Source organism: Diadema antillarum, unplaced genomic scaffold, assembly GCF_040938485.1.
Source record: "Diadema antillarum isolate AM-2024a unplaced genomic scaffold, OU_Dant_1.0 scf00000180, whole genome shotgun sequence".
In the NCBI taxonomy this organism is placed as follows: Eukaryota; Metazoa; Echinodermata; class Echinoidea; order Diadematoida; family Diadematidae; genus Diadema; species Diadema antillarum.
This window is the reverse complement of record NW_027271069.1, coordinates 3,390,298-3,412,310: the sequence shown is the minus strand read 5'-3', so window position 1 is coordinate 3,412,310 and position 22,013 is coordinate 3,390,298. Positions and strand designations below refer to the sequence as shown.

The following is a 22,013-nucleotide window of genomic DNA, read 5'->3' as shown; positions in this document are numbered from 1 at the left end:
ATTTTTGTAGAATGTTGAATTGCTGTAGTGTGACAATCAGTGTCTTTGTTGTGACATTGAGAATCATTGTTACACATACACTTCAGTTACAAACTACATTTATGCCAAATTGTTCCAAACAATCAAATGGTAAAGATGTTTTTATACATGTATCTTGCCCTTGAATCTGAAGATGATTCAAAGTAAAAGATGATGAAAGTCCTTCTGTAGTTTCAAATGCTACCATAAGCAAAGTTTAGAGGAAATTTGTAGGGTTTACTGTTAGCACAAAACAGTAACCACCTATGGAAGAAGCTATCTATGTTACTGTAATTTCAAATAAAAAAGCCCCAAAATTATTCTCTCTGGTCTGTGCAGAGTCTTGAAGGCAGAGGGTCGAGATCATCGGTGGACTACGACAGTGGGGAGATGCTTTCGCCCAAACTCAAGCAGACTATAGAGGGCGGCAGCAGCATTCGACAGTACCACATTCTCAACGACAAGAGACACGTCTTAACGAAGGACACCGACAACCGGGTCGTTCTCTGGGATGTGCTGATGGTGAGTTGCCATTTGGCAGACAGTCAGAATGTTTGAGTTTTAGGTGTGTTATTTTCACATTTGCTCCAAAAATAGAACTTCTGTCTTGAATGACATCAGCAAATTCACCAAAAAAATGGGTAACAAACTTATAAAACAGTATGGTGCATTACAAACTTCTTACAAGTAATCTTGCACTGAGCTAGTGAGTCCAATTAACTCTTTATGTGCCATGGTGGAAACCCCCTGTGTCCCATGTTATTCTGAGACACGAAGATAGTCATGCTTAGAGAAATAATTCTGTTTTTCCAATCTGTATAACTTCTACAAATTTCTGTTAAGCTGGACATAATAGTTAGCAAAGTTAAAGAGGAATGCCAAACTTTGCTTCCATATACAATGTATGACAGTTATATTTTCAATTTTTCTTTTGAATTATCAGTTGCTACATTACTGTGAAGGAATGACTTTTGCACCTAAAATAGTGACAGAAACTTAAAGAGTACATGCAAAATCTAGTGGGGAACACCGCTTGATAGTCATTCACCACATAGAATGCAAGCCGTATGTGAGAGGAACAAAAGCGCGAGAAACACTTTGATTGTACCGCGGGATTAGCGATTTATCGATCAGTTTTGGCAGCTTTGTTTGTTGAGCAGAATATGCAAAGTTAGCACGCCATAGACTGAGTCGGACGTGCAAACGTGGCACATAAAGAGTTAAAAGTTTGGTGTGTGTTTCCCATTGTAGTCCCCTTGTATCCATTCATGTGAACAGACTTATATCCAAGGTGTTGGAAATCAGAAAAAAAAAAGAGACATTGAAAAATATGTCAACAGGGAAACAAACACAAAATAAAGAAAGATTATTTGGACCTGCTGTGTCACCATTTCTCAGTGCTGTACGTTCATTTGTGAATCATCTGAAAAAAAAAAAATTAAGAAATTGACAGCGATACTGTCATAGCTCTTTGGATGGGACCAGGGACTATCAATCATGCAGTTCTTGGTTCAAGTTCCCCTGGCAAGGCCCTTAAAGGGACATTCCAGACGATTCTCATAATTTCACATCATGTAGTACATAAATCAACAGCTCCATGTATAGATTTGTTGAATTTATTTTGGTTCTTGATCAGAGAAAGAATACTTTGAGAAACCTTAAACATATTACACTGAACAAGGATGATGACATAGGAGGTTCACATATTTCAGAAATGTAGCAGTTTAATTCCACTACAATACCACTTGCTTGCGAGTTCACCTGTGTATAATCTATGCAGGCCTCTTTCTTTTGTTCTGCTTCCATGAACCCCAACTCATGCATTCTTATGGTGACTCTGCCATGTCATCATCCTTGTTCAATGCAATTTGCTCTAAATTTTGAAAATATTCTTATTCTTCCTCCCAATAATCACAAATTCTGTAACTCTGTCCTCAGTATAATTAATTTATAGTTGTTCAAATGTAAAAATCTGAAAATCATCCGGAGGTCTACTTTGATTCTCATTGTGTTCTACTCTGCAGCCATCAGTTGCTTGCTTACAAACATTCATTGGTTTTCTTATGGGCTATGTAAAGCAAGTCATAATTCAAATTCTATCTTTCAAAATCAAATGTAATGATAATAATAATAATAATAATAATAATACATTTATATAGCACAATTTCCATAAACATGTATGTTCAAATACGCTTTACCAGTGGACTATTGATATTAACGGAACAAGTGGGTTTTTAGATGTTTTTTGAAGGTGACGAGAGATTGCTGGTTGCGGAGAGTTTTGGGTTGTTGATTCTACAGCTTGGGAGCAGCAGATGAAAATGCTTTATCACCAAGTGTGGCCAGCATCTTGGAAGTTGGGTGATTCAGTGTGATACCTTGTGAGGAGCGGAGGGTGTACCGGGATAGGTGACGGATGGTTATGAGTTCAGATAAGTAAGGAGGGGCAAGACCATGGATACATTTGAAAGTGAGCAGAATTATCTTGTAGTGGATCCTGGGGCACGTTTCATAAAACTTGTCATTAGTGACAAGTTGTCATAGAAGTGACAAGCTACTGAAATCCTTGCATCTGATTGGCTGAAAGAAAATTTGTCATAGAAATGTGGCAGTTGTCACTGATAACAAGTTTTATGAAACGGGCCCCTGGACCTGATGGGAAGCCAAGATGTACAAAGAGATATCACCTGTTGGCAATGGTAATGAACAGTAATGTCACGCATGCATTGAAAAAATGTCTTATATGTGACCTCGCACCACAAAACGAACATAAAGTCGCACACACTGATTTTGTGTGAGGACTGAAAGTGTAGGTGAAATAGGTCAACCTAGCCGATCTTGACTTTTTCATATTTTCTGAAAGAGCAGGTCTTCTGTTACATTATGCTAAAATTTGGTATCATAAAACAGGCGGGAAAGTGTGTTTTTTAGCAGTTTATCTCGAACATTTTTGGTAGAATAGTGTGATTACGTGTGTCTTTAAAGTCCCTTTTTCCTTTCTGAAAAACTTTGTACACACTCTTCACTTTCAACTCTAATAACTTTTGAAAGGATAGTGCTACTGCTTTGAAAGATTGCATCAATTATGGACAGAATGTGTTAATGATGCCTGCTTAATTTCAGTTTAATCCAATAATCCCTTCATTGTTGATACTCTGGTGGTTTACTTCCTGTTTTTTGTCCCATTCATTGCACAGCCAGTGCTGTTTGGTAAAGATTAAGCGCTTGAATAGACACTGTACTTCAGAGCCTCTTTTCTCAGTTCACACTTTTCCTGAGTTTGTGCTTTCTTTCCAATATTTAGATAGGTTAGTAGAGTCTATTTGATTTGAGTGATACATCATTTTAAAGCATAAAGTCTGCTCTTTCAGAATATGGTCTTAATTAGAAATTCATGTCTGGTGACTTTTTGTTTGTTTTGTGGTGCAGGATCACATATTATATTTCTTCTTCATGATACACTTTTGCTTGTAAGCATGTTTTCTCCCTCTTTCTCTCTATTTCTTGTGCCAGGCCAAGAAAGTAGAAGATCTGGGCCATGCAGACTTTGATGTTGAAATCAAAAATAGATTTCAAATGATCTACGTACCAAATTGGTTCACAGTGGATCTAAAGATTGGGGTAAGTGCAGTACCCTGTACTAACAGCCTGTGGAGACAGTATACATGTAGTTTTAGAGACTCAACTGAAAACAAGAGTTTTAATTCAGAGTCAAACAAATGCCAACATATTCAAAACACCTAACTAAATCAAATTTCTTCTGTTTTATTTTGTTTTGTTTTATACAAAGTAATGATAATCACTCAAAATGCACTATTTCTCAAACTCTATTATTCGAGTTATTAACTAGTTGTGTACTAAACAGGAAAGGCTTGTTTCATTTCCTATAGCAATGGCTACTGTTAAACACGATATACATGTGTAAGCGGCATAACAATTTCGCAAATTAGAGCCAATGGCCTTTCTGGCCGGGCAGCATGAAATTTTTTTTGCGAATTGCCACTGGCAGCCAATGCATATTATGTGGGCAAGAACTTTTTGCGCGCATTCTAATTTCACGAATGTTGGCGCTCGCAAAATTCGCTAAATTGAAATGCATGCGAATATTCCTCGTTTTACAGTAATAACCTTGCCATGTCTAAAGATCATTCTTAAAATGTTTGACTTAATGCTATGAGGTTTGACAAATGAATGAAAGCTATCAAAGAAGTTCCACTGTGACCAATTCAGACCGTGATGCTGATTATTTACTACCAAGTACATGTACAATGTACACATATCTTTCAATATAAAAGTGACAGGTGTGAACTTAGTGTCATTGGTCACATTTACATCTTTGTCCTACACTGTACCATCACAAGATGCTGTACAATACATGTATCTGTATGTCAGTCAGATACCATTCATGGATTTAAAAAAAAAATGATGGCATGACAGTGGAACGTTTGCTCATGGGAAAAGCATATTGTTATGTTCTCCCATCTTATCAGAGGTCTCTGAAATTGCAATTTGAGGACGAGCTCAACTTCTTGCTCAACAGGATTTGTGTGATGAGCTGAAAGTTATGAGTTCTCAGAGCACTGTATGTATACCCCATATGAGATAACAAATGGTGCTCTGTGCAGTCAGGAATAGTATTTAAACACTGATGTTTAAAACATTATCTGTTTGTTTATAGCGCACAGGATGTTCTAAAACATCAGTGTTTATAATGCTCTTTGAAGTAGGCTGTGAATCTCTCACTAGCATTTCAAGCCCTGCAGGTACAATATTCTGTATATTCCCTTCTACACTAGTCTCTTTGGCCCGAATTCACGAAGGTGGTACAAGTGAAACCTTTTTTTAAACCATGGACAAAAACCATGGAGCGCCAAGTGTCGCATGGAATATTTCGTTACGAAATTAGTCATTTCGTCGATGAACTGATTATTTTGTAACTAAATGACAACATTCTGTAACTAAATGAACATTTCGTCAGCGAAATGATAATTTTGTTATAATTTTGTCATTTTGTTGACGAAATGACCAATTTCGTAACAGAATATTCTGTGCGACATTTGCCGCTCCATGGTTTTTGTCCACGGTTTAAACCAAGGTTTCATATGTACCACATTCGTGAATTCGGGCCTTTCTGTTCATGCACCATAAAACATAGCCTTTATGAAGACTCCCCCTTCATTCTCTAATGTTGCCTTTCCACAATGTTTTGTCGTCAGATGCTGTGTATCCATCTCGAAGAATCAGACGCCTTTGCAGCGTGGGTATCCTCAAAGGACAGTGAGCTAGGACCGGCTGATGCACCGGACACAAAGGGTAGGTAGCTTGTATTTGTAGTGGGTAACCCTTAGCCTCTTATTTGTTCAATAATGTTTGTGTGTTTGTATGTATGTGTGTAGGGGGAGAGGGGTCTTCGCATACACTGTCGTATGGGGTGCAAGAAGCAATTTGAAGGGATCGTATAGTTTTGGCTGAGACTTAATTTCAGGTTTCTAACATTTTTTGGTGACATAATGACAAACCTCTTATGAAATATGAAACAGCATGTATTTCCATGAGGAATGCAACGTTTATTTGATGAAAATTGGTTTTGAAATGGCTGTGATATCCAAAACAGAGCAATTCTAATAAGGTGTGGGACCCACCTTTTATTACTGTACAATCGCTTTGTTTTACTTTGTTTTTGGATGTTTCATTCATTCCAAAACCCAATTTTCATCAAATAAACTTTTAATTCCTCTTAAAATGGTATACTCTGTACTATTTCATCATAAGTGTTTTCTTGGTATCTCACAAAAAGTTAAAAGCGTAATTCTCATCTCCACCAATACTGTACTATCCCTTTTAAGCACAGCAGTGGATGTCTTTTTTGATATCTATTAAAGCTGGGAGTTTGGATGCATGAACCAGAACTTTTCAGGTACACAGGAACAATATGAGTAAATAAAAGAACATTTAATTATTTCTTTATTCTTTTTGCATTTGTTGCAGACTTTTACGATTTTTAAAACCCATCTTAAGCAGTACTTGAGTGACAGACAATCTTTAGAATAAATGTATCATAGAAAATATTTTTGATAAGACTATATATATACTTTTTGTTTAATGTGTGTGTGTGTCTATGTTTTTTTCTGTGTTTTTTATGCCTCCGCAACGAAGTGGCCGGAGGCATTATGTTTTCGGGTCGTCCGTCCGTCCGTCCGTCCGTCCGTCCGTCCGTCCGTACGTCCGTACGTCCGTACGTCCGTACGTCTGTACGTCCGTCCGTACGTCCGTCCGTCCCGTTATGTTTTTGTCGATATCTCAAGAACCGTGTGGTGGTTTTACATCAAACTTGGTATGAGGGTATATCCTTGGGGGATGATACTTTGTGTGGATTTTAAGGTCACAGGGTCAAAGGTCAAAGGTCACAGGTTATTTTGTGAAAAAAAAATTGAAATTTCATGTTTTTCTCCATATCTCGCAAATGGTTCAAGGTATCTTCATGGAACTTAGTATATATGCTTGTACCGATGGGCAGTGATTATCTAGGGAAGTTGGGGTCATGGGTCAAAGGTCAGGGGGTCAAAGGTCAAGGTCAACTCCTCAAAATATCACTACTTTCCTTAAAATGCAATATGCCTGAAGGGTTTTTTTTTTCAAACTTGATGTATGGCATGTATTACCCAATATATATTTTTGGGGAAGTTTCTTGCCAAAATGTCAAAGGTCAAAAGGTAAAAGGTCAAGTGAAAGTGCTAAATTGCACTTTTTCCTCCATATCTCGAAAGTAACTCAAGGTATCGTCATGAAACTTACATATTTATGCATGTTCAACCTAACAGTGATTCTCTTTGGAACTGTGAGATCAAAGGTCAAAGGCCAGGTTTAGATAATGCTATTTTCCCATTTGATACTGAAATTATGCTTTTTCTCAATACCTTGAAAATTGCTCAATGCATAGACTTATAAAAGGGTCAAAAGTCAAGTAAAAATCATCAGTTCCCCAAATACCTGCACTCTGACATTTTGATCATTCATCCAATTGAACCTAGTTCTAGAAAAAGTGAACATTCAGCACATTTGTGTCAAACCTGTCATTTTAATATTTTGCCAATTGTGTGAAACTGTCATCACACATTGTCAAGACATTGTACTATAGACCTATTAGGAGAACCATGCATTATGGCGGAGGCATATCAGTAGCCGTAGCGATATATCTAGTTTTTGTGTGCTGCTGTTTGCAACTTTGTAATTTATATGATATTCATTTGGTACATGTTAAAGGACTTGGCTTCATATAAGGTACCGCCTTCCTGTCAAGATCCTAATGCTTCATGATTTCTTATGTTGATGTTTATATTTTGTATCCGTTGCAGTCATATCAGTTATTTTATACAAATTTGACGACATGAATTTGAATGTAATGTATTTGTACTTATATGTAGTGTATTTTCTCTGTTTGTTTGTATGGTTTTTATGGAGTATTGAATAAATAAATCCAATCCAATCCAACTGTGTGGATGTTGTCCTTATCATTATGTCATCTTCAAGTACAAAGTTGTGTAGATAATGTTGGAAGATACAAGCATTGTCGAATTGTGGGATTGACTCCAAAATCCTTTCATTCTAACTGTTGAAGTGTTGTACAGCTGTAGCAGAATAAAACATATGACATTATCGTGGTTGTGAGTATCAATTTCAGAATTCGTCTAGAATGGACAGCTTGTGATGTGTTGGAAAGTATTATATATGAACTAATCGTCAGTATTTCCAAGAAAATTTCTCACAGGAAACTTTGTATGACCATACCTGCACTGTAATGCATTAGACTGCATTATTATTTGCAAAAAGAAGGGGGGGGGAGAAAAGAAGAAGAATCAATGAGTGATCTTGGCTTTCAAAGTATTGGTTTCTCTACTGCTATGTAGGGCCAATTCTTATGTTTTCTTTTCTCTTCTTACTCTCTTTTTTGTCAGTCAACTTTGGAGGGCTTGTTCTCCAGGCATTACTAGAACACTGGCCAAGAACGCATGCCTACGATCCAGACAGCATTAATGGGCATGGTAAGAGGCATTTGTTTTGTTGGCTGGAGGACTCAGTTTTGATAACATGTTTGTACAATGACACTACATAACTACAAAGTCTTTAACTGTCCCAGTTTTTTCTCACATGGCTTGCCTGCACCAAAATATGACTCAACTGCTTTTTGCCATGAATGATAAACTCTATGACTAAGCTCTGCTTTTTCATTCACAATTAATTATGCTGAAAGTTTTCTACTTTTGTTCAGTTGTCAGTTTTGTAAGTACTTTCAGATCGTGGTTGCAGGGTCTATGTCTTTCCTGTCATTTCGAAACTGCATCATGTAAGGGATTTCTGTATCAAATTGAATTACACATTTTGTGTTTCTACGTGGCTGTTGTGCCTCTTTACGAGTCAAGATTGCAATGTCACTGCAACATGTACATTGCTAAATCGAAAGGCATGCCTAGTACTGTGTTCTAGACTATGAGCTTGCCATTATTGTGAGTAGCCGTTATATGATTACAATTCTCAGCTCGACAAAGCATGTCACAGAAAGAAAATTGTTGATTTCATGATTGGCTGTCAATTTGCAAAACTTGCTACAGAAATGTAAAATGTGTGAGATATACAATATACTATTAAAAGCAATGGCATATAAAAGTAGTAATATTATGAATTTGTGTGTGCAGTGTTTAGGTAAGTGTAAAGATGGTTTAAACTGCAAGTCTCACACCTCCCTTCATTACACAGTCAAGTTATCCTCGCATGAGTCGAAACATTGGCTAAGTCAAAGAAAAATTCTACCTGGGATGGATGTAAACATGTCTTAATTCTATAGTGTAAGTTAAAATTTACACTAATCAATGAATATTCTGCAGTCCCTGTGGATTTGACAGAGGTGAAGTTGACTACAACGTAAATCAATCCTTTTGGTATGATCGCGCCTATTGCCATGCCAGTGCTGATAAATGTTTCATTCCTTACAAACCTTGCTCCACAGCGGTCAACGGGATAGACACCAGTACAGACGACATCAACCTGACGGTGGACTCGTCGTCGCCGACCACCGCTCACCCGCCGCACTCGGTCATCAACAAGGGCAACAGCTACTTCAGCGTCCCGCCCCACACCCCCGTCATCTTCAGCGAGGTCGGGGGTCGCACGCTCTTCCGGTTTCTGTGCCGCGACGCCAGCGGCGACTCGGAGCGGATGCTGCTGAATGAGAACGTCCCGCAGTGGGTGGTCTCTGTCACCGTTGAGGTATGTTGGTCATATGACGCAGGAAAGCATACTCTTCAGAAGATGTGATATAATTTTGATATTGAAATGATGTTAAGATGTCACCACCTTTTTTTTCATTATAGAAATCCTTAAGAGTAAGCAGTTTGTTTGTTTGTTTGTTTGTTTGTTTGTTTTGCAATTGCCAAGGATACGTTGTGAATTTAGTTTACAGTTTAGTTATGTATGAACAAAGTTTCTGCAGACAGCTGTCTTTTGCTGAAAGAAGACTATAGATTTATGAAAATGATTCTAATAGTTGTACTCCGAATGAATTTTTGAATAACTTCAAAGTTGTCATCTTTGTGTTTCCTTCTCGTATAACTTTTCTGCAGCTTGAAGTTTGTCATGCTCAATATAACATAACATACATTACCTTCATGCAAGTCACAAGACATATTTTTCTCCTTTTTTGGGTTTTTCTTTATCCTTAGGATGAGAAAGTTTGTCATATTACAGTCAATACAATACCTTTCGTCAGTGCAAAATGACTCTAGGCAATTGATTTTTTTTTTCATAGCTGCACTTTTAAAGACTATTTATGATACCTATGAAAGAGGTTTGTATACATGATCTATTCAGGTGGAAACAATGTCAGGGTATGGTAACTAATTTGTATTTCATTTGGTTGGTTTTTCATTTACCTCTCTCTCTCGTTCTCTCTCTGCAGCATACACAACCAAAATTCAACAAGATTTCATTCTTCCTACAACCCCAAAACCCCTCAGGCAACAGGACTTTGAAGAAGTAAGCTCGATTGAGTGCAGTTGAATGTATCCTGGACTAGCAGATTTATTCATTCCTATCGATTTGATAGAGGTTCTGAAATTTCCAAACTTCGTTGCATACAAACTTTCTCTCTTTGACAAGATATCAAAAGATGAAAGCACATTCACTTTACTTTTCCGATTGAAAAAAAAAACAACCCTCCTCTATGTTGAGGAAATTCTATGTGATGTATCCAGTTTCCAGACTTCAGGGAGAAGACTAGCAACTGTGCAATAGAATGTAGATCACTCAAACTGTTTGTTTTTTATGTCGATGCAGGGTTGGGGTGTAATTTTTTGTTTGAAGGAAAACTGCGGGTGACTTTCAGACTTAATTTGAACAACTATAAATTTGTAATATTGGGTACAGAGTTTAAGAATTTATAGTGATTGGGATGATGAATAAGAATGTTTTTTTAAGATAAATGACAAATCACAATGAACAAGGATAATGACATGGCAGCCTCACCATAAGAATGTATGAGCGGGGCTCATGGAAGCAAAACAAAAGATTAAAGCATGCAGGAATTCTATACAGGCACCATGAACTTGTCAGGCAAGTGGTACTTTATTGGAATTACATTGCTACATTTCTGAAATATGTGTGCCCTTTATGTCATCATCTTTGTTCAGTGTACATGTAATTTGTTGTGGGGTTTTAGAGGATTGGTTTCACTGCTGTAGGACCGCAATAAATTCCACAAATTTATACATGGAGCTGTCCGTATATGTACTGCACGATGTAAAATTATGAAAATTGTCAGAAATTCCCCTTTAAACTAAGATGTTGTCCTTGAGATGGAAAAAGAGCACATTCACTCATTCTTTCATACTGTAAAAGTGGAAATTTTCACACCATTATTAAAATTATTTTGTGTTTTTAATGCCATGGAAGCAAAATATAAGATACATTTTGTAGTAGAGAATAGGTAGGGTACGTAGAATATGCATTGTGATTGGTTAGATTGCATCACATGATTGCAGGAAAACTTCAGTATAGTGCACAGTCGTGCCACTATACCGAACGCTTACAGCGCGCATACGCCTTGTCTACGCAGAAATACGCGCAGCGAGGGACGTAGAAGGACAAGGCCCAGCCTTTCAACGTATGCGCGCGTAGAGCGCAGGAGGCAGCAAGTAGCAGATTATACGCAAGTCTGCTCAGCAGTACGCACATACGCGGCTGAGCTAGCTGTGCGTAAACTAGGTTATCGCTCTGCATGCAAGAAAACAGTACGGTGAGTCAAATTTTAGATCAAGTACTTTGAGGGTGAGAGCTATGGAAAATGTATGTAGATCGAGGAGCCATTTAATATAACAATTAGGGCATGTTCCATTGATGCACCAGTACTGGACTATAGAACTCCCTTATACAGTTCTCTTCACCCTGGCCTGCGGCCTCAATGAAACAAAATAGCACTCGGGATAATTTATTTAGTAGTTGTCTTTCTACAATCCAGTATAGTGCATCATGGAGCATGTTCAATTTGTATGATATTACAAATAACAAGCCAAAATTTTATGTGTTTTCATTATTGCCCTGGTTTCATGTTGCAAAAAATGCACGAAAACTTCCACTTTTACAGTATCTTTTGAGGGAACCAGCAGTGAAAAACAAGTGGGTGACCTACTGCAGAATCCTTTTTGTCTAGAATATTTTCTCTTACTTCTTTTCTCTGAAAAATCTAAAGAGTCGCATTTTGTTGGGAAATTTCTTCTGTTTAGAGACAGATTATCAGCCAGTGACATGCTGCAGGTGAGGAAAGTCTTGGAGCACGTCTACGAGAAGGTGATGGGAGCCTACACGGCCTCGTCGACGGGCGGGGCCGCCACCAACGATTACGGGACGTCGCGAGACGGCGCCGACAGGGACTCTGAGCTGAGCAGCATCTCGGAGGAGAAGGTGGAGCTGCTTTGTCAAGACCAAGTGAGTTTGGGGTACCAAACAGGTGCTTGATTGCAAAAGGAGTTAATTCCATTCTTGTTAAGTTGAGTTATTTGTGATTAGAGTTGCTAAAACAACAGAGAAAATGAGAAGAAAATTTGGGATATTTTTAATCATAACTTCAAGAATATTCTGTGTTATGTTACAAATGTGGCATCACTGAAAATGTGATATTTTGCTCTATCTGATGACGGACTACTTTAAAATATTTGAAGATGGCACTTAGCACATTTTGCAATCAAAATCTCCAAATATTACAAATTTTCCCCTGTTGTGTATGTAAATGTTCAATCTTTTTTGGTTTTCGGGTTAACTTTTAACTAGTTCAGAACTCCCCTTTAGGTTTGTACTATGTTTCACTAATACCATGCATGCCACATCTCACACGTCCTGCAGGTACTAGATCCCAACATGGACCTCCGAACTGTCAAACACTTCATCTGGAAGAGTGGTGGCGACCTGACCTTGCTCTACCGAAGCAAGCAAGCCAGTGGGACGTGAGACTTTATCTCCAGATGGGACTTTTATAGTGAAGCTCAATCATTCTTCTTTCTTTTTTCTGTCTTTTTTTTTCCATTCTTGTGTGCAGAAGTCCATGTCAAAAAAATAAAAAATAATAAAATCCCAAATCAAGAAAACTCCTGGTGTATCAGAGACTATCCATGAGTCCAGCTCAGCCGATCATTGTATGGACTGCACAAGTTTTTTTCAAAATTCTTCATTCAAAACTCCAGGCTGCTTAACATTGCAACAAGTTCCATTTCACCGTACTCACTGGATTTGAACAGACCAATACAGAGAAACCAACTTTGGGGCGTATCTCGAATGATGAGGAGTACCAGTTCCAGCCTCCTCGCTATACTTACTCCTTACCTCAAAGTTTTGTAGCCCCATTTGCAAAGCAAGGAAGGATCATCACAAAGGCTTGGACCAGCAATGCTCATGTACATCACACACTCAACAACTTCTTCTGTGTGCGCAACCAAGTGCTAGACCTTTAGAGTGTCTTTTCTTTTTTTCAGTGCTGAGTATTGAACATAGCTAAAAGTAGTTTTCTTTAAGCCACATACTTACTATGTAAACTTTTTTTTTCTTGCTTTTATTTTGTAGAGGATAAAAATGCAGTTGTTGTTTTTTTTTTCTTTTCTTTACAGCAAAGATGCATGGTTGTATTAAAGGTATCATTACAACTTTCCCAATCACCAATCATTGTGAGAATGTTTTGGCAGTAGTCGCTTAATGTGGAATTGCCCCTGTTTTTTGGGCCAGTCAGGTGAAAGATTATAGTGGAATTCCAAAAAGTTAGCTTCCTTCTCTGGTTATGGTATCAAAGTGAAACATGGTTTCACATTCATACCTTCCATTATTTGTCTCATGTTTGTCACTTCTTGTCCAATTTTCTAAAGCAAGTTTGAATTTACAGCGTGTTGAAGGGTGGGAAAAAAAATATGCCGTACTTCAAAGAATGCACAAAGGAATTCAGGGAATGTGAAACAAGTTGTGTTCAAGATTACTTTGTGATCCTAATGTCTACCGCATTCAGTGGTTGAGAATATGAATGTACAACTATCTTTCTGCATATTCTGTTCTTTTTTTTAATAGTGTTGAAGAAACTGATCTTAAAACATTTGGTGGTTTGCAAAGAATGTTTTTTTTTTTTTTTGGGGGGGGGGGGGAGGGGGGTTATACTTCACCAAAATATGTATTATTAATCAGCTGTGGTTTGTTTAGTCTTGGACCTTTCCACCCTTCAGAAAGCTGTACTTTATAAAGAGTCAGGTGGAACAAGGACCAATTGTACACATTGCTTCAGTCAACCAGCCAAGAAAGTTTGTTTGATACAGCAATCTGTACCAGTGTGTATCATTACAGATAGCCAGCCCTCTGGTGATTTCATAACTAAATGCTTTCCCATTAAACTTAATAACTTACTATCATGTTTTGGACTGATGACACAGAAGATAATCACAGAGACTTTTTTTATTGTTGTTGTTGTTTTTGTATTGGAGTACTTGGTTCGTCAAGATACATTTTTTAAAACTATTATTATTATTATTATTATTATTATTATTATTATTATTATTATTATCATAATTATTATTATTATTATCATTATTATTATCATCATTATCATTATTATTATTATTATTATTATTATTATTATCATTATTATTATCTTTATTATTATTATTATTATTATTATTATTATTATTATTATTATTATTATTATTATTATTATTATTATCATTATCATTATCAGTATTATTTTGCTGTTGTCAGCGTTGATTTTGTGATGAGTTAAAGAGTAGGGGCAGAAGCACTCGCTACCAAGGGACTCAAAAGTGAGCGTATTTTTGTTTTGAAGGCACAAATGGGATTATGTTGTGTCACAGCAGCTGAATGATATTGTCTGCTCCCCAACCATGATTCTTGTTTTCACTCCCCATCACTCACACACACATGCAACCATGCATTTCCGATTCCTTGGGGCCTGTCATAGAAAAAGTTAAGAATGCTCTTTAAATTCATTCCTTGCAACTGCAGACCCATCAAAAGATGCACCAAACAATGAAAATAAAAAGATGACTATGACACTAAATGAATGAATTCTGTGAGAAACTGATAAACTGGGAGCTTTGTTGAACTGGTAATATTATTATCTATTTAATTATAAAGATGGTTTTGGGCCAAAAACTCAAATTAGTTGCCATATATGTACTATGTGTAATGTGTACATAATGATTATGTAAGTATTAAAGGAGCTTTGCTCTATATGTTTTATTCATGCAATTGTACCTATTATTACTATTGTTACTTCTCATTTTTCTGTTCTTGATTATCTGTTTATTCATTTTTTTTTTCTTCTTTTTAGGAAAGTGAGGGATGTGACATTAATGAGTATTTAAAGATTCACTCTGCAGGATGTAAAGTCTTCAAAGCATTGTCATTATGGGTAAATCTTGGAGGGTACAATCTTATACTCATTAAATGTACCTGCACACAATTATGGTTACAAAGAACTTTGTACAATGATTTCAGATGTTGGAAAATTTTAGTACCATGGTTTAGTAGTTAACTGTAAACGTAGAATCTGTGGCATGATTGAGATTCATGCCTCCACTACCAAGGGTGCGGGAGACATATCTTGCTTTGGGCCAAGTTCAGCAAACTCTGCACATAAATAAGTTTGAGGATGAGAGAGTATTTCTGCACTTTTTCTGAACCTTCAGAAAAGATATATGTTCCTATTCTTGCACCAGATCAGTGAGAACAAGAAGTTGCTAAAATTTCGGCACCATTAAATAGTTTCATGTTTACAGTAAGACTCGTTGTAGGCAATCAGCACCACTGTTGTCAATTTTACTTGTCATTACGTGTGTGATGTTCACTATGGAATTGGACACACTTTTAAGGGTAGAAACGTACAAGACAATCAATGTGATCGTAGGGAGCTTCAGATTTTCGCACCATAGACGTTCAGGGGAAAAAACCTACTTTGCACATGCGCAAAATCGCCTTCAAAATTGCTTTCAAAATCAATCTATTTATATCTCACGTCATCTGAGTTTTCATTGTGCGTGCTGGGTTATATTTATGTCCACTCATTTCACGACGCAGAGACCTACTTGTTGATGCACTGATCATACGGGGGCGCCATTTTACTTTTTATAGGTTGATGCATCCTTGCAAAATCTAAAACTGTTTTGCAACATGACGCAGGGAGAGAAGAGAGCGGCCAATGGAATTGTCGTTTTAAACGTCCGCGTTGCAAATCTAAAGCTCCCTACTGATCGTTGCTACTCTGTATTATGGTTTTTATCTTCAGAGCTGCAGTGGGCAAAACATTTCATGTGAAAAGAAGGAATATTGTTGATGTACACAGTGTCCCTAAACAGATGGGTGGAATGCATCTTTCATGTCTCAACTAATGATTATATGTGGAGGTATTAAAGAGTAGTACCATAGATGCACAAAGATGTGGAATTTACAGACCGAAGAAAGATGTATCCCCAAATCTTGGATAGATTACCTTTGAAATGTGGTAAATTTTTGTTATCAGTTTGGGTAGAGGCAGAGACTCCAACTCTCCCGATTTCGACGGGAAATCTCCCGCCGAAAGCCCATTTTTGCTAAATCTCCCGTTCTCCCGCTTGAGATTTAATTTCACCCGCCCTGGCTCTGTGTCTCCCGCTTGAAATTATTTCTAACTTACTGTCAAGGTATGTTGAAAAATAAAGCCTTATAGCACGGAGAGAGCATCTAGAATCCTAGAACTTCGCGCTTTGCGCACATCAAGTTAGAGTCTCCCGCTCGCTAGGGGTTTCAGGTGGGAGAATCTCCAGATCAGAAGGTGCTTGGGGTTGGAGTCTCTGTAGAGGGTTCTAATTTTTGTACTTGTTTAAAATGAAGAAACAGTATTTTCCTTCAGCGAGATCACTTAATGTGAATACAAATGAGTATTGTATGCAGTTGTCTATGTCAAAGTAATCCCAGAAAAAGGAAAAAAGTCTTCATTTGTAAAGATTGACCGGTACTTTGCTCTCGTATTTAAAACCAGCATCTGTAATCTGTCCATATTTTGTAATTTCTCTTGGAGATTTCGATTTTGAACTTTGGGAGAGAAACCAAGCAAACACACAAACTGGGTATATTAATCAAATTGTATTTATGGTTCAAAGCATAGCAGATTGTAATTATTTTTAAGACAAATATTTCAAATGAAATAATGTGCTGTATGAAAAGCAAATGCACATTGTTACTATGAACCTCCCCCCCCCCCCCCAGCTTTCTCCCCCATTCTTTCTCTCTCCATTCTTTCTTTCTCTTTCGATCTGTGTCATCATCTCACTCCATTATTTCATTTTTATTTTTGGTCAAGATGGTAAGCAGAGTGGTACCTCAATTTGTCTTTTCTTGTTTGCACATTGAATGTCTACTCTTCAGGAGAAAGTGGCTACCAGTATCTTTTCCTTCGTATCTCTCTGAACTCTCACAAGGGTTTGTGTGTAAATAAAGATGTTGATTTGTTTTTCCTTCCCCCAATGTGATGTACAATATTCTATACATACAATACACTCACCATCTATTGCTGATAATGTTCCATTAGTTGCAATGGAGAAAATGGTAACTAGAGAAATTATACATTTAAAACTTATCATGAATAATGAATAAAAAAAATATCAAAAGCTATGTGTGTTTGTATAAGTCCATTATTGAGTGCAACATTGCATGGCTATGTTTGATGTTGGATGAGAATAATGATTCAAATGTTTGCTGATTTATTTATTTATTTATTACCCAGCTCCGCCAAGGGAGGAGGTTATGTGTTCGTTACCGTTGGTTTGTGTGTTCATTCGTTCGTTCATTCGTTAGTTAGTTAGTTTGTCCTTGTGCAAAATAACTCAAAAAGTAGTTAACAGATTGGGATGAAACTTGCAGGAAAGGTTGAGAATAACACAAGTAACAAACGATTAACTTTTGGTAATGATCCGAGAATTTTGGGGGAATTTATGAAGGATTTTTGATATTTTGGCAGGTAGGGTCAATGAACTTGGGAGTTCAGGCTGCGCGTATTTGAGGTTTGCATGCGCGCACTAAAGTGCGTGCTCTAGTTTCTGCGCGCCGTGCAGCTGAGGGTTTATGACGTAACAAAGGCTTCTATATTGGGAAATCAGGCGGCTTTCAGCACACGTACGTATAGGTGGAAATCACTGATTTCTCTATGGAAGAACAAGATCAGTGGTGGAAATGAGCTGCATGCTTGGCGGAGGTCTGCGCTCTAAGAGTGCTTCTCTAGTTCATTTATTTATTCATTTATGTATTTATTTGTTTGTTTGTTAAGTTATTTATTTGTTCATTCATTCATTCATTCATTCATTTATTCATTTATTTATGTATTTCTTTATTTATACTTTATGGTCCTGCTGCTGTAGTATGTCAGTACAGAATTAGTGTCTGAACAGTCTCTCTCATAGTATTAAAGTACAGTCTCAAGGGAGAAATTATTAACCTGTCATGGAGTGGGCACTTAGTAAGATATTCTCAGCATAAATTACATTCATCTAAAATTCATTATACTGTATCTGTACTGACTCAGAAAAAAGGGCAAGAAATTTACCAAATTGAGAGAAACATACATATTTGTAAACTCTACTCGAGCCAATGTACGTAGGGCATATTGCACAGAAAGCTCATCAGCAGAGGAAGTGCATGCACATACAGAGCAACAATAAAAACAATCCTGTAGGAACGCACACTTCTCAATCTAGAGTCACTTTTAATATTTCTGCATTCCTCTGTCGGACGTAGAATACAATGTACTTCATATCAAATCAGTACATGGTACAACATTAAGGCCCCTGTACGTCATTCATTTCTGCATCCATCAATTTGTTAGCACTTCCCATATTTTTTTTAGGTCCCATCATACAGAAGTACTAAACACAATACTGGCCTACTGGCAAATGCAGAGACAGCAAAATCTTGCTGTAAGTACAATACCGTAATAATTCATCTAACACAAGATGACTGTTTGTAAGGTGTAACCGGAATTTTGTGATAACCATGTTTGATACAATGGGAGTGCACTGTAACATAAGAGTTTGTGAGCCGAGCAGTGTACGCTCTAATCATGCCTTGCGCCCAATCAACGTTTCCATTGTTTTGTGGCACATGTAATTGACCGTGTAAAGGGGATACATGTACTGCTTGACTGCTTTCAACCTGTCCATTCCCTGTCGACTTGCGAAAAGAATCTCGTTTGGGGGCATTGATAGCTCTCGGAGAATTGAGGAACGGGATAATGCTCCTCGCTAGGGATGAATGGATGAAATGTTGCTTATGGACCATGATGATTCAGCACGCCACTTTGGTTTTGTTGTTTTTAATCCATGCTCAATCACAAATTTCCTCTCCCAGAGGAAAAACAACAACAACTACAACAAAAAAGACCAATGCTGGAAAGGTCTTAAAGCCCATCTGATCTTCATAGTAGATTTGTCATGAGGCAACAATTCCCTGCCCAGAATGTCGCGACAATTCATGGAGTGCTAGAAACACGATAACACCACCCAAATTATCACCCTCATCACAAGCATACATAATGTACAAGTTGCTTTAGTCTACAGGCAGTGACACACTGTTAATTGATGCAAATGTCCATATGGCGCTTCTTGATGATGTCATCAACTAAATATACACAATGTAGTGGGACCTTGCTATTATAAGGTCAGATATCACAAAATCATTGTTTGAACAAATTTGTATCAACCTGCCTCTAAAATGAGATCCTGCCAAGTGAGGTTAAAAACTGACCAATGGCATTGTAATACATTTTGAGATGATGCACAATGGACAGGGGATGACTGAGATAATGTGATCACAAGAACTTAATTACGTGTATACTCCTATTGAACTAGAATATGATAAACTTTGCCACTAATCATTAAAAAAATCTGAATTCATCAGAAACCTTGACATGCATAGAATCAATCAGTGATTTTGAGGAAACGTCTTCTACTACCGTAATGGTAAGTAATGCTACTAGCAAGATTTATGCATACATCCATTTACCTGAGTTGAACTTGCATATCAAACATGATTTGTTTTAAAAAGCATCATACTTCTTTATTCACTTTCAATATCAAATTATTGCAAGGACATGATCTGAACACAGACTACTTTCAAAGTGTTCACATACTTGTACATATTGTACTAGAGTAGGAGTGGTTCAATGACATACATAAAAAAATAATATCAGCTCTTGGAAAATTTCACCTACATGCTCAAGTGGAAAAAACAATCTACAAATCATTTCATCATTGATATCCATAAACATACTTCACTCTATCCCACTTCATCTCAGTCATGTTGTGCCTAATCACAGATGTCTTGCATCCGTTCATAAAGGACTTGTGCATAGGTGCACAGTGCACTGGTGTCTATGTAAACAAGATGAAAGTAATATTATGCCTGTTGATAAACAAGGAAAAAGGAAACTTAAAATGTATCTATACAATTGCAGCTGCCATCATACAGGCAAAAATTCTTGCAGTTCAACTTCTCAAAGTTTGGCCAGTCTGAACGGGAACTTCCCAAAAACTTCTCCTGAACTTTGTCTTGAGACTTCCCACTAAAACTAGAAAAGTTTCCCAAGCACCTTTATCTTGCCCATGCGCACCACATACAAACCTTAAATTCAGAAATGAGTAAAACCTTGGGAAGCTTGGCCACCAGTGTGAATGGATAAACGGACTTCGCAAAGTGTTTCTCAAAAGTTTAACCTCTTGAAGTTTTGGCCATGTGACCATGGTTAGTATCTCTCACTGAGATCAATTTCTTTTGTCTCACATTTTGCATAATTTGACATCATGCATTTCTATACAACTGCTTCTTTTTGCTCCATTTGGTGCAAAGGGGATACAACAACTTTATATCTGTGGAAAAGACAGAATGCTGGCTTTAAAAAAAAAAAAATGTTAAAGACACAAATCTAAAAATCTTCACATTCTGACTTTATTTCACTATTCAATTGGAAATGAAGAAAAAAATACTACCAAACAAACAAAAATGTGGAGCAGTTCCGGAAGTATATCCTCGATATGACAACTTCATTACCTTGGGTAGGTTTAAAATTTCAGGCTTGCATTATTGTAACACAATTCATTGTCACACTCATGATTAGCACACCAACAATGAGTACTCGGGAACATGATGTGTATCATTAAAACTGCTGTCTGGTACAGAGAAACTGGCACCATACAGGGAACAGCTCCCACACACTAAGACCTGCACACAGAGTTCACTTCAGTGAAAGCTACGTATGCCAGTTAAATAGCCATTCCTCTAGCACTCCCAACAATTGAAAACACCAAGCTTGACAGTTTCCTTTGACATTTTACACTGTACATTAAACACTACCAGGCATGAATAGTATCTTCAACATTGTCATAATTCACATGAATGTATGTGTAACCCGTCACAACAAAAGGATCCAAAAGTCGGGGAGGAAGATCTTCTGAAAATGACATGACATTCCCTTCCTCTTCCGCTTTAATTTCATACATAACACTACTCATAGAACTACTCAGTTGTAGAGATATTAATGGTTTTATGAGACCATATCGTGTGGTCTAGGAATTCCGCTCTTCAAGAAAACCGCCTTTTCTTTTCAATGCAATCATGATCAAGGGGAGGTATGACAGTTTTCACCTCTTGACAATAGAAGGTCTACTTACAGCAACCTCTGCGATGTTCATTCACGCTTAGAGCCAGCGGTCTACGCACGACCAATCAGTAACCAGGCTGCCACGCACTGACCAATAATTTCACTCCCTGGTTGCTAGGGGTGGAGTCCATCTGCCAGGCTAAATCCAAATCTTCAGACACAATTATGTTCCGTTGAAAGTTGGAAAATCACGGCCCAGAAAAATGTTGATTTCTTGCCTTTCCTTTGCTCTTTTTGCTTTGAAATTGGGCAAATGAGAGACGAAATATTAGAATACAACATTATGCAAAAAACAGAAATTCAATGTTTTTGACCGATTTTGATGATCTGACTTCACAATCGATTTTTTTAGCTCAGCCATCAGCGACTTTCAGATCCTTTGTTGTGCCGGGTAACAAATATTTGGTCACATAATTGGTTATATAATTGGTCACACAGAACATTAACAGTCACAGATAAAAAACATGAAGAGAGATGTCCAAAATAAGAGTCTAAATTACCCTCACGTCCCTAGCATTTTAGACTGTTACCAACAACTACATGTATATAAAAGGTACAGCTGTACAATGTCACAGGAATGATTTTCATGATTAATATGAAAGACTTATGTTACAAATGGACGTCAGACTTGTTGGCAAACTTCAATATAACAATCAGCATAAAATACCATTCACTTCATTCGCTTATGATGACATATCAATTCAATTTTAGCAAGAGTGAGGGGAAAAAAAAAATGTTTAATCTATACTCGAGACTCCTAGCTGCAGGAACATGT

At 37.3% G+C, this 22,013-nt stretch overlaps 1 protein-coding gene across 1 annotated transcript in view; it reads left to right on the top strand.

The window, feature by feature from the left end:
- Positions 1 to 12,541, top strand: part of LOC139723088 (WD repeat-containing protein 48-like) — a 31,414-nt gene extending 18,873 nt beyond the window's left edge. The window contains exons 9-16 of the mRNA XM_071634358.1: positions 358 to 540; positions 3,532 to 3,639; positions 5,235 to 5,331; positions 7,974 to 8,060; positions 9,023 to 9,282; positions 9,971 to 10,047; positions 11,793 to 11,994; positions 12,409 to 12,541. Coding sequence (XP_071490459.1) covers positions 358 to 540; positions 3,532 to 3,639; positions 5,235 to 5,331; positions 7,974 to 8,060; positions 9,023 to 9,282; positions 9,971 to 10,047; positions 11,793 to 11,994; positions 12,409 to 12,513 — 1,119 coding nt within the window. The 3' untranslated portion in view covers positions 12,514 to 12,541. The remainder of the gene's footprint in view (positions 1 to 357; positions 541 to 3,531; positions 3,640 to 5,234; positions 5,332 to 7,973; positions 8,061 to 9,022; positions 9,283 to 9,970; positions 10,048 to 11,792; positions 11,995 to 12,408) is intronic.
- Positions 12,542 to 22,013: the final 9,472 nt, after the last annotated feature.